Source organism: Chiloscyllium plagiosum, unplaced genomic scaffold (genome assembly GCF_037043375.1).
Source record: "Chiloscyllium plagiosum isolate Xiang-an unplaced genomic scaffold, Cpla_swu_hap1 HiC_scaffold_3, whole genome shotgun sequence".
In the NCBI taxonomy this organism is placed as follows: Eukaryota; Metazoa; Chordata; class Chondrichthyes; order Orectolobiformes; family Hemiscylliidae; genus Chiloscyllium; species Chiloscyllium plagiosum.
In genome coordinates this window covers 96,126,014-96,143,254 of record NW_028270141.1, presented here as the reverse complement: position 1 = coordinate 96,143,254, position 17,241 = coordinate 96,126,014, and the positions used below count along the sequence as shown (strand labels likewise).

At 39.7% G+C, this 17,241-nt stretch overlaps 1 protein-coding gene across 1 annotated transcript in view; it reads right to left on the bottom strand.

The window, feature by feature from the left end:
- Nucleotides 1-1,830: 1,830 nt before the first annotated feature.
- me1 (malic enzyme 1, NADP(+)-dependent, cytosolic) overlaps nt 1,831-17,241 on the bottom strand; it is a 440,214-nt gene continuing 424,803 nt past the window's right edge. The window contains exons 13-14 of the mRNA XM_043685873.2: nt 6,493-6,591; nt 1,831-3,582 (exon numbers count right to left, since the gene is read on the bottom strand). Of these exons, the coding sequence (XP_043541808.1) occupies nt 3,415-3,582; nt 6,493-6,591 (267 nt within the window). The 3' untranslated portion in view covers nt 1,831-3,414. The remainder of the gene's footprint in view (nt 3,583-6,492; nt 6,592-17,241) is intronic.

Here is a 17,241-nt window from a genome sequence, read left to right as displayed (position 1 = left end):
TGCATCTGCCATGTACTGGCCCACTCATTCAATTGCCCAAACTACACAGAATTGTGTTTTTCTCATGGTTCATCCTCCACCCAACTTTGTGCAGTCTGCACACTAGTCACATTTAACCCCCTCATCCAAATCATTAATGTTTGTGTGTAAATAGCTGGGGTCTACACAATGATCTCTGCTGTATCCCACACTAGGAAAAAGACCCATTTATTCCTGTTTCCTGCCTGCCAACCACTTCCCTATCCATGTCAATACACTGCCTGTCATTCTCCATTTGAATGATGCATTCTATCATTTGATGGCCACTCTTCGCTAAGGAGTTAAGCTGGATTGCCAATTATTCCTTTCTTATTGCACACACCAACATACTGATCATTGAGCCATCATGTACACTCTCCAGGGATTCCCCCTCATGGCATTGTTACAGATTTGGTTTGCCCAATCTATATGCAAGATAAAGTTGCTCATATTACAGCTGTACCTTTATTGTACATGTTTCTAATTTCCTGTTTAATGACTTGCCCAAAATTATCAAAATGCTTCTTGGGTTTATACGCTACCCCTGCTATCATTTTCTGCCCCTTGATAGTTCTAAACTCTATCGATATAGATTCCACTTCACTAGAACGGATATCCATCCTCAATATTGTGTTAATGTCTACTTTGACCAGCATTGCTACATCACCTCACTTTCCTCTGTCATTCCTAAAAACAAAAAGCACTTGGATATTCAATTCTTATCCCTGGTCACCCTGCAGCCTAATCTCTGTAATTCCAACCATATCATACCTATTTATACCGACTTGCAGGACTACAGATCATTCTACTAATAATGCAACAGTTCTATTCCTGTAACCTCACTATAGAAAAATCACATTATGGAAAACCACCACAGAAAAGTGTGCTGTGAAAGATTATTATGGAAAATCACCATAGCCATTCAGTAGAAAGCTTGCATTATCCAAACAACATCCACAATTCACCAATCGCATTATAGCCAACTTGTGTTGAAGAAATGTGCATTATGCTAGAACAACCTGTAATTTAGAATTTTGACAGCACAGAAGGAGGTCATTCCAACTAGCATGTCTGTGCCAGCTCCCAAGAGCTACCCAGCTAATCTCATTCTCTAGTTCCATCTCCATAGCCCTCGAAATTAATCAATTTCAAATATTTATCCTGCTCTCTTTTGAACCTCCTGTGGAATCAACCTCCAACTTACTCTCAGACAGCACATTCAAAATCCTACCAACTCACTGAATAAAGTAGTTTCTCCTCATCTCACTCCTAGCTGTGTTGTTGACAATCTTGAAACTGTGGCCGTTGTTACTGACATCACAACTAATGGACATAGAATGTCCTTTACCATGTCAAAATTGCTCATAATCTTTAATACCCCGATAAGGTCACTCCTTTATCCACTTTATTGTGAGTACTCTAAATATTAAGACACAAGGCCTTAAAAGTCTTGCTTTTTTAACATTCTTGTCCCATTCATATTATTTTGAACTGTGGCCCAGTTGGTTTCGTGCCCTTGAATACTTTGTCCATCACTTTGCTCGTTACCATTGTCTTTTGCTTTTGCCCTAGTTTCCCTCGCTTGTCTCGCTGTGTAGGTTTTCATTCTCCTGCCATTTTTGTTTAAATCCTCCTCAACTGCTGCAGCAAATACTAGGACATCAGTTCCAGTCCTGCCTAGATGCAACTCCTCCAGCTTATACTGGTGCCATCTCCCCCAGTATTAGTCTCAATTGCGCTCTGTGAAAAGGTTATTCCTCATCTATATGGAAGAGAAAAAAGAATTGATGCAACAAAACAAAACAAAAAACATTCATTCCAGCAACTTTATTTTGATTTGATGAAACCTGTAACCATTACAAGCATTTTTGAAATACAGTACCCTTTTGATCATTATTAAATTTGGAACAGCACCATGACAGTTCAAGAGACATGGGAAATCTTCAAGTGATTGAAACTTGGGTAGGATGAAGTTTGAAAGCCCAAAGCTGCAACATAATATCCAAATATTGCGTTTGATAAGCACAATTGTCAGCTGTCCTGAATTTTCCACCATCTGATGCTCAAAATTAATGCTGAAGAATCTCATACTAAACCTCTTGAAATTCAAGTTAATTACTTTAGCAAAAGTGCCAGTGAAAGTCACATCATGTTCAATACGAGAAAGAAACAGCTCCTTATCAAATAGTCAATCACATTCATGTTGTTTTGGAAGAAAAAGAACTTGTGGGGCATTTGATTTCCAGTAACATTTTTACAACAGAGAAGAGTTTGACTTGATATGGATATCATTGTCTATGTTTGCCACTGTGTCCATCAATATATCCCAAAGAAAGAAAATCAGTGTCACACTGCATGTAAACAAATATAGTTTGTGTGACTAGAAAAGAAATTCCAATAGCAGTCACTGATTCCTTATAACATATTCCCTTACATTTAGTATTAGAAAGTAATTTTTATTGCTATGATTGTCATTACATTTTTGTAGTTACCTAACATTCAAAGTATTTAATCAGAAAAAGAGTGGGCTCTATTTTAATTTCTGTACAGAAAGGCATCCAGAAATCTGACTGCAGGCGATCTAAGTCTTGGTCAATTTGAACACGTGGGCCTCATGAGCAAGCTGTTTGCCTATTTCCCATTTCTAACAGCCAGGAAATGCTTGCTTGCCAAGAAGATTGGCCAATAAGGAGGCCATTGTTCGGGACCTGCAGAAACAGTGCTCAGCCACATTAAGTGGGTAAGATGGCAGGAGAGTTGTGAACAGAGGGGTTGGGAGAAGCCGGAGGTGTTCTTATTGGCTTTTCTTATTTGGGTTTCAGTAATGCATCTGACTTGGCAGAAAGGTCACCCTTGCTTCCCCCAACACTTAGCATCCAAGTTAAAGCTATCAGCACCGGATCTGAATATGTAAGAAGGACCTGAGCATGTGCCCTTAAAATGAGTCATCCTGTTTGGAGAAGGAATAGAATGGTCCAATCACCTGTTTGCTTTTAAGTGTCCTCTGTGTACCTCCCTCGTGAAAGCACCTGCAGAAATGCTGTTAAATATGCATTAAAATGACAGGCAACCCATTCCCAATCTTACCAGCAGCAAACTGAGCAGAAGCAAGGATTTCAGTGTAGGTCACATTTAATACTCTCCATTTGCCAGTGAATTAGTGCCATGAGTGAATCTTACAGACATTGGGCTGCCAGCTACATCCGTAACACAGACGTCTAGAATTGAAAAGACTACTTTGGATAGCGGGTAAAGAAATATTTAGTTGCAGCAAAATTAAACCCTAAAACATGTGTAAAATTCCGAAATTTATAACAAATCTAATGATTAATTTTCTGTATCTTTTAAACTGATGGAGTGCCTCTACTTAATGCATGGACTCTAAGCAAACTGCTTTTATTTTGTCAATGTTTGAATCATTGAGGCTTCTTCGGGCCAGGAGTAGGAATCAATTCGAAAATCATCGTAGTCAGTGTTGTAAACCAGGGAGCTGATAAAAGCCGCTTTGTCTTCAGGTTCTGGGTACAGAGACGCCATTCCATTTCTAAATGCATATTCAGCAATCTGTTAAGAAAAGTAACACATGAGTCCTGCAGCTAGGTTAAAGTCATTTTATTCTTGAAGACGTTCAATTATTTCTAAACTACAACTGCATTGTCATCTACAGCTTTAAGAATAATTCAATTTGTACAAAAGGTAGATTTCACAGTTATTCCCATACCATTGATATAATCAGCTGGGAAATATTCTAAATATGCATTCCATATTTATCTCAGCAGGAAATGCCTTAATAAAAGCATATTTCATCTATAGTTGATCCTACAGGGAAGCAAATCAGACATTTTATAAATACAAACTATTGCAGAAACTGCAATTCTGACACCATTAAGAAAAGCAGAAAATACCCAGCAGGTCCACTAATACTAGTGGAGGAAAAAAAGCACAGATAATGTTTTGGGGCAATATCTTTCAGTTAATTGCGAACATGCAGCTATATTTTACCAGCAATCAGTTCCGATTTTGGAGAGATTGTTGGCAACCTGACGGGTTCTCAGCCCATTTTCTGCAATGCCTCATTAGCTGTGCACCACACCCTGCTGGCACGTCACTTGTGCTATCTTCTGCTCAGAGTTGGTAAAGTACTCACCATCCCAGAATGCATGCATCAGCTTTAAAACTCAACCATGCAGCAGGTCAGGTGCCAGTCAAGAGGTGCCCTACGCAGCGTTAAACAATCAGAGAGCAACAGAAACAAAATACTCCTAAGGGCACATAGGCGGCATGCCTGACACTTAACTGCAAATACAAGCTCATGAAGTCTGGAGGCAGCTGCTGCACATGGAGCGTGCCGTATAATGTGGTCTAAAAAATGTGTTGCTGGAAAAGCGCAGCAGGTCAGGCAGCATCCAAGGAGCAGGAGAATCAACGTTTCGGGCATAAGCCCGAAACGTCAATTCTCCTGCTCCTTGGATGCTGCCTGACCTGCTGTGCTTTTCCAGCAACACATTTTTCAGCTCTGATCTCCAGCATCTGCAGTCCTCACTTTCTCCGTATGATGTGTTGACTACTGACCAAGATAGAGACCTGAAGGAGTATGCAGTGAACTGGAGTCACTCTGATCTTAAGCTTGGACATTGTCAACATCTAGTTTCTTTCCAGCGGGTGGGAGAATAGGAAACTGCACATTAATAAGGCTAGATTACGTACTAATTGGCATAATAATACATGTAACACTTTGACCACTCACTAGTGAGATTCTGGTCTTGCTATTCAGAACTCAGCAGCAGAATCTGAGCTTTTTATTCAATTCAAAGAATCTCATTTCTGATCTCACCATATTTCCTCAATTGATTTGCCACTGCCCATGTTGTTCAGGGGCTGGGAAGATTCTGCCTTTTGATGTTTTTTCCCTCCGTAGATGCTGCCTGTCTTGAGAGTATTTTGATATCCTGTTCTGATTTCCTGGAACTTACAGGTTTAGGTATTTTGCTCACAAATTATGAAGTGAGTTATCTGGTTCCTGAACAACATTCCATCTCACCCAATGCTCCTTCTTTATACCGGCTCCTTGTCAGGCATAAACAAAATGCATTCCAACACTTCTCCCACACGCAATCACTACCCTGTCACTGATTGGTGGATGCCTGGTTCCACAAATTTCGACTCCATCTTGTTTAGCTAGGCCTCACCAGAGTTTCCCTGTCTGCTCACTGTTCCCTACCACATCCTTAAGTCTAAGTATGGCTGCGAGTTCACAGGCTGTCTATAATCTCTACAAATGACTCCATTTAACAGTGGCAACATATCTCACCCTTGTAAGATAAACATTCTAATTTTTCACTAGGGCTTTTATGTACTTCCTGTTTTCCTCTCACGACATCAGCAGCATATTGGACACCACACCCTCTTTAATGTTGCTCATCATCAAATAATCATTCATCATTTACTTCTACTAATGACAACTTGTTCCTTCCACATTCTGCATTTGTAGAATAATTTAACCAAGAGGGAGGTCACACAATACTGACTTCGTGTCAACACTTCTGACTAATTCTCTCTCTCCTCCTTTGGAATGGATGCACTTGTTGTATAAGAGTCTCATATTGCACACGGTTCTTTTGTCACTCAAACTGTAAACTGGTGAGAGCATCATCCTCTGGAAACAGCCTCTCAGCCACTGGAAAATGTTAGTATTTATTAAATCGATCCCAATCCAGCATCATTTTAAAGACCTTCATCAAACTCTCTCAGACTTAAAGAGCAACTATAAGCTCTTCAGTCTATCCATGTCACGATAATCTCCCCCTCCAACTACCAATCTCTGGAACCATTCTTGTAAGTCTCTTCCGCTTTCCCTCTAAATTCATCATATCCTTCCTAAAGTCTGGGACCCAGAGCTGAATACAATACTCCAGCTGGAATTAAACTAGTGTGTTTACTTTTCTTAAATCACTTAACTTAACACCCTGGCTTTTGTACTTCTATGTTTCTATTTATAATGTCCAGGAACCCACTTGCTTTATTAATTGCTTTGTTAACTTGCCCTGCCACCTTGAGGATTTGTGTACCAACAATCGAGCTCTTCCTATTCTTCAATTCCCTTTCATCTCATGGACTTCGCTGCCTCAACTCTGTCTTGTTCCTCACTCTCACAGCGTTCCTTGTGTCCTTTCTCCTGCACCTACCTTCGCTGCTCATTTCCCCTCTTCCCTCTGCCTCCTCACCCTTATCTGCACCCAATTATCCTGCCCTTTAACCCTGATAGCTTTGAATAATTGTGTCTGTTTATAGAAGATAGGAATTGGAATCTTAATAAAATCAAATCAGTGTAGAGAAAATAACCTGGTGTGTCTTGCTAGTGTCAGTAGTTTTCATATTGGAGTCTCTCAAAAATTTATATTGATTAGAACAAATGAAATATGCAGGTTTCAACTGAAAAACAGGTAAAATTAACAGGAAGAAAAAAGTCATTACCTTCACAGCCACCGCTAGGGACGTAGCTCTGATGGTGTCCAGTGGAGGATACAAGCGACCTTCAGCCAAATGCTCCTCAAGTACCTGCTCAACTATAGTCTGGAATACAAGAGCAAAAACTCATATGGAAGATCTGACTTTCTGCAACATTTTTCAAATAAAACAATGCTCTTGATAAGGCAATAATTATATTTCTTGATTGCTTGCCCTGGAATTTTGCAAAGTTGTGGAAACTATGGGCCTTTTAAATTGGTGGGGATGGGCCCAATTGCAGGAGTGCTGCTACATTTCCCTGTGACCTCAACTTCTTGCAACAGAAGGAGGGGGAGGAGTAGGGAGTGGGCCTATATGTTTTGGGATTCTGATCCTGACCAGCCCCAAATGGATTAACATCTCCTCATAATCCTTTCCCAATTCCTCACATGGTTTCCTTGCAGTTGGAGCAGATTCTCTTGCACTCAGTTCACAGTCATTGACAGGATGCATGAGACAGTGCATGCGTGGGAACTTTCTGAACATTGATTTCAGAATGACATGCTTGTGTCCTCAATCCTTTTATTTCCACCCCCAAACCCAAACGTCCATCATACCCTCCATGAGGACTGATGATATCCCATCCAATCCCAATGATCCCTCAGTATTTCCAAGGCAAAGGATGTTCTGCACCCATCCCATGAATTTCATATCATCCATTCAATCCCTCCATCCAAATTCCACATTCTTCCATTGAGCCCCCAAGGGTTCCTCATACCATTGATGTCAACTCATAGCATTTATGCACCCATTACCTCAAGTGGAACAATGAGCTCTATAGCAGGTGTGCAAATACTTACAAAAACTGCCATTCCTCACATTCTCTTATAACAAAGATTGCTGTTATAACAACTTTACAAAGATGTCAATCAACAAGACCTGTAACAGATCAATAGCAAGAACTGCAAGCACTTAACACCACATTATTATGTATAACTAAACAAAATAGATCTATGAAAAAAAACTGTCAATCTAGAAATGCATTCCTTTCTGTGTATTTCTTTCAACAAGTTGTTGCAAGTCTTGTCTCTCAGCCAAGCATACATAAATAAAACAGAAGGGGTCTTCGGATGGTGTCCTTGGCTTTGATGCAGAAGATTAGGATTCAAGTTTGAACTGTCCCAGAGGTGGGTCACACCACATCCAAACAGGTTTATTAAATATGTAGTGTGGCATGTCCCAGCGCAAATACTGACAGAACTCTCAATTCCTGTATCTGAGCACTGAACAGTCCCAGTCCTTGACTTGCCTCTCCCCTGAAAGACCGAGGGATGGCTACATTTTCCAAAGAGATGCCAGGCTCAATCATTCTCTGTTCATTCTGGGATGTTAAATGCCTGACAATTTCTAGCTCCGTGCACCGTGTTGTCTTAAAAGAAATTTACTCCCCCGCTCCTAACCAACCTCAGCCCCAATTTCATCAATTTTCTGAAACCCTGTTGAAAACATTTATCTTATCCTGCTAATGTCAACAAAATGTTAAAAATAAGCAGCTTCTTTCAGTGCTCACTATGGCAAAACTGTGGGGTTTACCCAGTTAAACAGCTCAACGTAAAGGGAAATCCCACTGAAGTTACAGTAACATAGCATAAGATCAAAAGATAGCAATACCTTAAACCTTTTTTAAAAAAAAAGTGTTACATTTGCTTCATTTCGACCTGAATATTTGCAATTCATCAGGCACATACTGGGCTTATTAATGACAGTGAACCCTTGACCATTCATGCAAACACACTCCAGCGGTCTGTACTTTCAGGGTGTTCTTGATAAACATGTCATGATGGTAAATTGACAATATTATCTTCAAACATACAGGAAACACAAGGTGAAAGAAAGGACAAGGAAACAAAGCCTTTAAAAAAGAAAAGAAATGACTGAGGGAGAAAAAGTGGAAGATCCAAAATGCTTCACTGCAGTTTCAAAGGGAAAGGCTGCTTCAAAACAGCTTTGTCACAATCACTTTGGCCCAAATTGCTGCAGGAAGTATCTCTGAAAATAACATCTGCACTGAATAATGAATGGAAATATGAGGACCACCAAATGGGTGTGCTAATAATGCAATAGCGAATGTGAAAGTTACACATTTGTTTTCATACAAACTATCAGATCTAACATAGCATTACTGACAGGGTGATGGCTTTTCATTAGGCGGCCATGCAGCGCACAAGTTATATAGCTGGCTCCACTCTCCTTAATTATATCACGCACACCGGGTGAGTCAGGTTAATCCTTGTCCCGCTTCGGAGTTTGAATTTAAAAGAGAGAGGGAGGTGTTGCTGCCAATTCAATAAATATATTCTTCAATGTATAAAATGGTTGGCATGAGAAATAATGTCCCTTAAAAAGTAAACAATTTTATTGCCAGCACTCACTCAGGCAAAGACACAGAAATTATTAAAGATTTATGAGCTACTACTTATTAATGAAAAAAAAGAGAAGCAAGCAACTATGAGCAATAAAACTCTGTAGGGCATCAAAACTTAAAACCAGGCCAAGTAATGAGTCACAAAAAAAACATTTCACAGATTGACCGGGGGACTGTTTATAGCTGTTCAACAGTAGCTGCTGTGGCAAGGATTCTCACTGAAGCAACTATTCTTAAGTTGCAAAACACTAGAGATGCTGGAATTTCAAAATAAAAGCATAAACTGCTGGAGAAACCCAGCAGGTCTAGCAGCATCTGTACAGAGAAAAACTGAGTCAGCATTTGGAGCCCAGAATGACTTCTCTAGAGCTCTGAAGTAACAGCTTGTTTTCTTAGAAACAATTGCATCAATTTGAAATTCTCCCTCAGACACTCTGTCAACAATAATGAAGGCTTCTAGTGCAGGTTCAAATCAGACAAGCTCAGTTTTGATGAGAAAGGTTCAAAACGTAGAGGGGAAAAAGGGAGTTGGAGGCTGGAGAAAGAGGGAAATGGGGGGGGGGGGGAGAGAAGAGAGAGAGAGAGAGAGAGACAGAGAGAGACACAGGTGGGGAAGGAGAGAGACAGACAGACAGACACAGGTGGGGAAAGAGAGAGAGAGAGACACACACACAGAGACAGAGACACAGAGAGACAAAGAGAGAGAGAGAGAGACAGGTGGGGAAAGAGAGAGAGAGAGACACGCACACACACAGAGACAGAGAGAGACACACAGGTGGGGAAAGGGAGAGAGAGAGAGAGAGAGAGACAGACAGACAGACGGGGAAGGAGAGAGAAACACACACAGAGACACAGAGAGAAAGAGAGAGAGAGAGAGAGAGAGAGACACAGAGAGACAGAGCGAGACAGAGAGAGCGAGACAGACATTCTTCAGCCCTTTTGAAACAACCAAGAGCTCAGTCATATGACTGTCCTCAAAGAGCTCTGTAGATTCTATCTCCAAATAAACAAAAACGTCACCCTTGACAAGTGCAATATTTTAGCTGTTGTAAGTCAGTGTCCTTTATTTTCTGCTTTTCAAAAAATAGATATCCAGCAGATAATATTAAAAATAATAGTCATTTACAAGTCCAGAGCTTGAGTATATGAAGCACCATCATTAACAGAACGCTGCTGTTGTAATTCCAGGTGAGTAAGGCTGGGTTCCAAAGACTGGTGGATAATATCAAACAGCATTTCCCTTTGGCTGCTTGCACCAAGGTGGTACTGTCTGTACCCAACCATCTCATGCTTGTAAAATGCGTAAAGCAGGTGCCCAATATTAAATGTGATTTCAAGATTGGAAAATATTTGTTAAATAATCCTGAGGAGTGCATGAATAAATACACTGATAACCACATTAAGATTGTCATTCAAACATGCAGTGTGGCACACTTATATTTGCTGCGATCCAAGATATTAATGCACAATTTCATGTTTTTCTCAGACAGAAAAAACAACCACATACACTGCAGCTGTTCCAAACTCAATAAAATAGATGATAGCTAGTCTCTAGTTTCTCAACCTTGACCACTAGTCAACCTAACTGTATTAAAATTTAAACAAAGCTTGGCAGTTAATGGTCAGTCATCATTAACTGGTGCAATATCCATGGTAACACCTTTGCCAATGAACATTCACTTGCCAATCAGTTCTCTGCTACCATACAGCATAACTGTTGTTTTTCCTCTACTTTAGTACTTTTTGCAAATTGCCCTGATAACCATAAGATTAAAAGCTTTGATAAAATGTGTGCTAAAAATTAACACTTTAGATAACACATCTTCATAACAATAATTCGACATACAGGGGGCCCCAATTAATGAATGTCCAATTTACAATCACTCATCTAAACACAATTCCATACTGCAATGGAATTTCACAAATCTAATCTATTACTGTACTTATGAACAATTCCTTCATATTGTTTTGCATTCTGCTCCAAATTGCATAAAAAATGACTTGCAAACAGATGCCAGAATAGAACCAAGGGAATGCCTGTATATATGCACATGACCCCTTACACTACAGGGGTTAAAATCATACCTTATTGAAGAGTCTTAGCTCCACAATACATTTATATGATTTCCAACCAATCTTGTAGAAAAGCTCTAAAACATCTTAATTTAAATGTTCAACAATGGAGGAGAACGGAACTTGTTATGTGGTAAGAAGTGGGAAGCTTAATTTTGGATGATCTGAAGTTTAAAGGATAAATTGTGGGGGTCTAGGCTGAAGTGATTGTTTCAAACTAAATTGTCCAGAAAAATTGCATTTTAATTGAATGCTTCTTCATTTATTTGTGCCTTTGACAGTAGTGAAGTAAAATCTGGATTATAAAATGGAATTGTGTGCACTGTTTTTTGCCATATTTTAGTTGATAACATCGGTGGGTTGCAGTAATCTTCTGACACTAGAGGGCACAGCAGAGCTGCAGGTGGCATGTTGCAAATTAAATGAGAAAAATATAAAGTTGACGATATTGTGCGTCATATTAGCTCTAAAAAACATTGCTTGTAGTATTTGCCACTTTCACAAAAGCGCCTGATTATCAATCATGAGCCTGTTTAGCCAAACAGTTAAGCCCCTCCGAAAAGAAAACTGCTACTAAATGATATCTAATTAAGATTTAGAACCATAACCTTCTCAATTTTCTTTGCTAAAATAAACCTCAAGTTCAGATCTAAACTTATGAATATAAATCTCCCCTATACTGCTTTGTCAAACTTCATCTTTGGAATAACAGCAGAATTGCTCATGAGACACCAGGTTTTCATTACTGACATGGGCTGCCCCACTCAGGAAAACCCTAACTTGCTAGAGAGGATTCAGAAGAAATTGACCAGGATGTTACTAGCAATGGAGGGTTTGAGATATGAAGTGCTGGATATGCTGGGACTTCTTTCATTGAAGCGTAGGAGGTTGAGAGGTGACCTTTTAGAAGTTCATAAGATCAAGGAGGGTATGGATAGGGTGAATGGCAGGAGTCTCCCCTCGGGTGCGGATTTTCAAGACTAGTGTGAAAGGAGAAAAATTTGAAAGCAACATGAGGGGCAATTATTTTTGCACTGAGTGTGGTGCATGTGTGAAATGAACTGCCAGAAGTAGTGATGGATGCAGGTACAGTTACAACTTTCAAAAGACATTTGGCTAAGTTCATGAATAAGAAATGTTTGGAGGCATATGAGCCAAATGAATATAAACTTCATTTGGCTCAGTTTACTTTGGGATTGTGGTCGACATGGACTGAAGGGTTTGTTTTCGTGCTGTATGTTTCAATGACTCTGTGTACATGTGTGTCTGTGTGCGTGTGAAAGGGAGAGAAAGAGGAGAGTGGGAGAGAAAGAGGAGAGTGGGAGAGAAAGAGGAGAGTAGGAGAGAAAGAGGAGAGTGGGAGAGAAAGAGAAAGAGAGTGAGAGAAAGAGAGTGAGAGAAAGAGAGTGAGAGAAAGAGAGTGTGGGGGGCATGGTGATGTAGTTACCCAGATGTCTCACCTTTGAAGGCAGTCACAATAAATACCTCTGATCTAGTCTGTGATCAATAGCAGTAGGATGTGACAACAAGTCCAGTGGTTCGAGGTTCTTGCAGCTTGTATGGTTGACAGGAGGGACTAATGTGGATGAAAAAAACTGACCACAGCAATATGATCCACTTAAGTGGAAAGTGGGAGAGGGGGTACAAAGGTTGTATTATACATCATAGCTCTCTACAGCTAAGATAGGAAATCTCTCAGGCTGTGCTGCATGCACAGTATCAAATTTAAAGACATTTCTTTGAGGGCACAGGAGGCAGATCCAGTTGTCATGCTTCACATGGGTGTCAATGACAACATAGGTAGGACTGAGAAAGAGGTTCTGCTGAGGTAATATGTGGAATTCGAGGCTAAACTAGGAAACAAAATTACAAAAGGAAATAAGATCAGAGGATTGAAGGCTTGGCTCACAAATTGGTGTTGGGGAAATTGGAACTTGTATGGAAGAAAGAAAAAGCTGTGTCATTGTGCTGCTTTAATCTGGGCCTAAGACCAGTGTCCTAGCAAGTCAGATAACAAGCTGTTGAGAAGCATCGAAACTAATGGTGTCAAATTTAGCAACCATATGCTCAGGCCCGTCATCCAAGTCAATTATATACATTTTAAGCAATTGAGGCCCGAATATTGATTCTTTTGAGACACCATTCATTACATCTTGCCAAGCAGAAACTCACTCATTTGTACCTATTGTCTTTCCTGTGCTAGCAAGTCAATCTTCTGTCCATATGCTTTACTTTTCCACAATAATTTTTGATATGGTACCTTTTGGTAATGTAAATACAATAGATCCTTTTATTTATAGTACAAGTTACTTCCTCAAAGAGCTTCAATCAATTGGTTAAATATGATTTCCTTTTCCTAAAACCCTGTTACTTTTGCCTTAGTGAGCTGGTGTTTTGTGTTCTGATATATTGTATTTAAGTGAGCTGGTGTTTTGTGTTCTGATATGTTGTATTTAATAATAGTTCTTCTGTTTATGAACCCACCCAGGCCCTTCAGCCCCCATGCCAGCTTTTGCTCCTTATAGATCCCACGCCATCTTCACAGCCACTCACCTAATATCATTCATGTGCAGACATTAGGTTTCAGAATGAGGTTAAATAAAACAGATACTAATCTAACAGAGTTTGCAGTCGTATGTAGTTGACAGAAAAAAATATACACCCCTTGTGAATTCTATTCAAAGCTGTTGAATCACAGATGGTTAATCTTTTATTAAAGCAAACTTGTAGTCTAACCCTGCATGGAAGACAGTTATCTTTGAATAGCCTTAAAACTTTCAACAACTGTGAATGAACAATGAATGAACCGGAGATAATTTTAGCCTTTGAATATCAGCCAAGTGTTCGTAATTACATAATAATAGTTGTTTGGAACCAGTAAATAAAAAACCAAGGGTCATTCAGTTTCATGCTTTTTTCTTAACCCACACCAAGATTATATTCAGCCAGCAAAGATCTTTATATCTGGACAGCTTGGTCTACACAGCAGGCCATTTAAAATACTTTAAAACATTATCCACCCATCAAGAGCATTTACTCCACCAATTCACAACTCCCACATTTCAGTTAAGTCCTTCCAATAGCCAAAATGGATTTTGAACTCAGCACATTGTCCAAATGGGCCTGTTGAGTTCAGATTTCTCTCTGTGGGCCTTTTGCCCCACCCCTTTCCCTTGTCAGCAAATAATGGGATCTGCAAACATCCAGCCCATTATTTGAAAAACAGCCCTGCTGGTGATCAGAACAATAATAATTTCATTTCATTTGTAGGCAGACAGCCCTCAAGGCAGGTTCAGCCTTGAAATCTACTTGCAATAACTCTTCTCTTACTGGAAACTTTCAGCATATGAAATCTACCATCGTCATCCCTTTTTTCACTTGTTCACTTTGGCTAAAACAATCTCTTTTGCTAGCTGCAGAACCATCCATCAGTTGAACATTCGCTTTAGTTTGGTTCAGCTTAGAAGATGAATGGACAAGTTAATGTGAAAAAAAACAAAGCTGAATAAGACAGGGGAAAAAACCTAGGGGGTGACTTTCAGCCATATTGCCCGTGCAGTAAGTTGCAAAACTGATTGCGGTCTCTTGATCTTATCCAATTGGCTCCGAAATAGGTCTCAATGCACTTGTTTATTTAGTTGCCTGGGTAGTATCAGGGAAAAACCCTATAGGTTTTTTTTTGGCTATTTGAATACTTCGCCTTCCTTTCAATGCTGATGACAGCTTTAGATTAAAATGTCCTCTCTTCCCAGCTGGGAAAACATTGTCCCTTTAGCGTTTGAGTTCAAACTGTTCTGTTAATTTCTCTCTACTGTAAGTAAGTTTTAATAACTAACTAATTCGGCTACACTATTGTGTCAGGTCTCTTTATCCCAAGCAATGCAACAAGAGATAAAAAGATTATGGGTTATGTTCGCAATAAAACACAAGACAAAATTGTGAAAGAAACAAGAAAACAAAAAAAACACTTACTTCCCTTTATACAAATAGTATATAATTAGAAAGGCAAGTAAACTCAATGGTTGTACAAGGGTAGGATTCAGAACCTTTACAACATAATTCCTGGTCAGAGATGGTCCTTTACTCTGACATTAAGTTAACTAATGTCCAAGTGGCAAAAACATGGAATATTTTTGTTCTGCTTTCACAAAATCACAAGTGAGAAATAATGCCAGCTATCACAGATTAACTTAGAATCCTTACAACATGGATGCAGGCCATTCAGCCCATTAGTCCACACTAACCCTCTGATTCATCCATTATCCTATCCCTGCAAGCCTATATTTCCCACAGCTAATCGAACTAACCTGCACATCTTTGGACTGTAGGCCCATGCAGACACTGCAAACTCCGTACAGGCAGTCACCCGAGGCTGGAATTGAACCCGGGTCCCCAATGCCATGAGGCAGCAGTGCCAACCACTGAGCCATGTTACATGTAATTGTTTTTGTATCAAACACCATCTTACCACAAGAAATACTGTTTATTAATCAAAAATCCTACCTGTTTCAGTTGCTGCACACAGTAGTGTGGAAATGGTACACACATTACTGAACAGCTAAGCTTGCTTTGGCTCAACTGTGTGACGAAATATGAATGCAATTGCTCTAGTGTTTCTGCACTGCACTAACATTAAATTGAATGTGTCTGGACAATGTTAAATCACAAAGAAGAAAAATAGACTTCAGATGCCAATAAAGCTTTAATAACGGCTAAGGCATTGTGCAGTACAATGTGCTATCATCCACAAGCTGGATAGGAGATCTGCTGCAACAGTCTGGGTAACGGCTGCCCGGTATCTGGAATGCACTCTCACCATGATACAAGAAAGACTGTTTAACATGGCTATTTTATTTCAGAAATAGTCATTGACACACTTCTGCATGTGCACAACAACTGGATTTGAAACACAGTTTAATGTATATTAATTCATTCCCTTCATGAATGCAACTGTTTCAAGTGTTTAGCAATTTCACTCCCATCAACCAACTATTTGCAGAATTTGTTTTGACATCTGTCTACCAGTCTTTGAGGAAGGGTTCTTCAAAACACCAAACATCTCACTGCAGTGGTATGCACTGATTGGCGAGTGTATTGAAAGTGGCAAAACAAAATCTCTGACCTAATTATCAGCTCCCCCAGCCACTGGAAGATTACAAAAGGCAAGAGCTACTAAGCACTCACATCTAATTATCTCCAACCCCCATTTTCTCCAATGTTAGGCACAATGAAGCCAAAGCTTTAATGAAAATGTAAAAAGGTAAGAACTGTTACTTGTCACCAACTTTTTAAAATTAGAATTACAATTTAAACTGTTACATAAAATAATGAGGAAATACTATGTTACATTTTTGAAGTACCCAGCATTAAACTCTCTTTTGACTCATTGAGACCAACACTGGCTAATTATTTTAGTCTTTCATGTGGTTTGCACTGTTCCCAATTCTCGATTCTATTATGTAACATTAAGATCATTTCTCAATTCTTCTATAAATGTATTGAGTTTTAATGAGGAACATTACATGTGTGGATTACTGTATAATAATCTCCATCTGCTGAAAATACACACATTTAAATGCCGGGTAAGGAGACGGCCAGGTTTAGCTTCAATTCCCAGAGGAATTAAACTGCCAATTCTCACTTTCTAACCTCACGCAGCATGGAATACTGTTAGTAATAATGGAGTAGTGTTCCCAGCACAAGATGCCACTGTCAGCAAGTGAGGAGAATTGAGGGGAGGGGATTAAGAGAGTCACCATTATTTCATACTCATTTCTACAGGTCTCAGAACAAAACGCTAAGCAAATCAGATGTCTATACAAAAATTATTTTTACCAAACTGTTTAATGGATTACAGCAATAAAATCAGTAATCAGCATCCCGTCATATATTGCACTGGCCACAGTATAGATATTACTTGCAGGTTTTGCATTCTCTAACGTAGATTCAAGTGAACTATTGTTGCAGGGCAAAAGTGAGGGCTGCAGATGCTGGAGATTAGAGTTGAGCGCGTGGTGCTGGAAAAGCACAGCAGGCCAGGCAGCATCCGAGGAGCAGGATTACATTTCGGGCAAAAGTTGATGAAGGGTTTTTGCCTGAAACGTTGATTCCGCTGCTCCTCGGGTGCTGCCTGACCTGCTGTGCTTTCCCAGCACCACACAGTGAACTATTGTTGCAATCAGTCAACCAAACGTGGGAGGAGGAAAGCAAAACCAAAACATTCCAACCATGGCAGAAGAATAGCTCTGAACACACAGAGTCAAAACAACTTTGTCAGA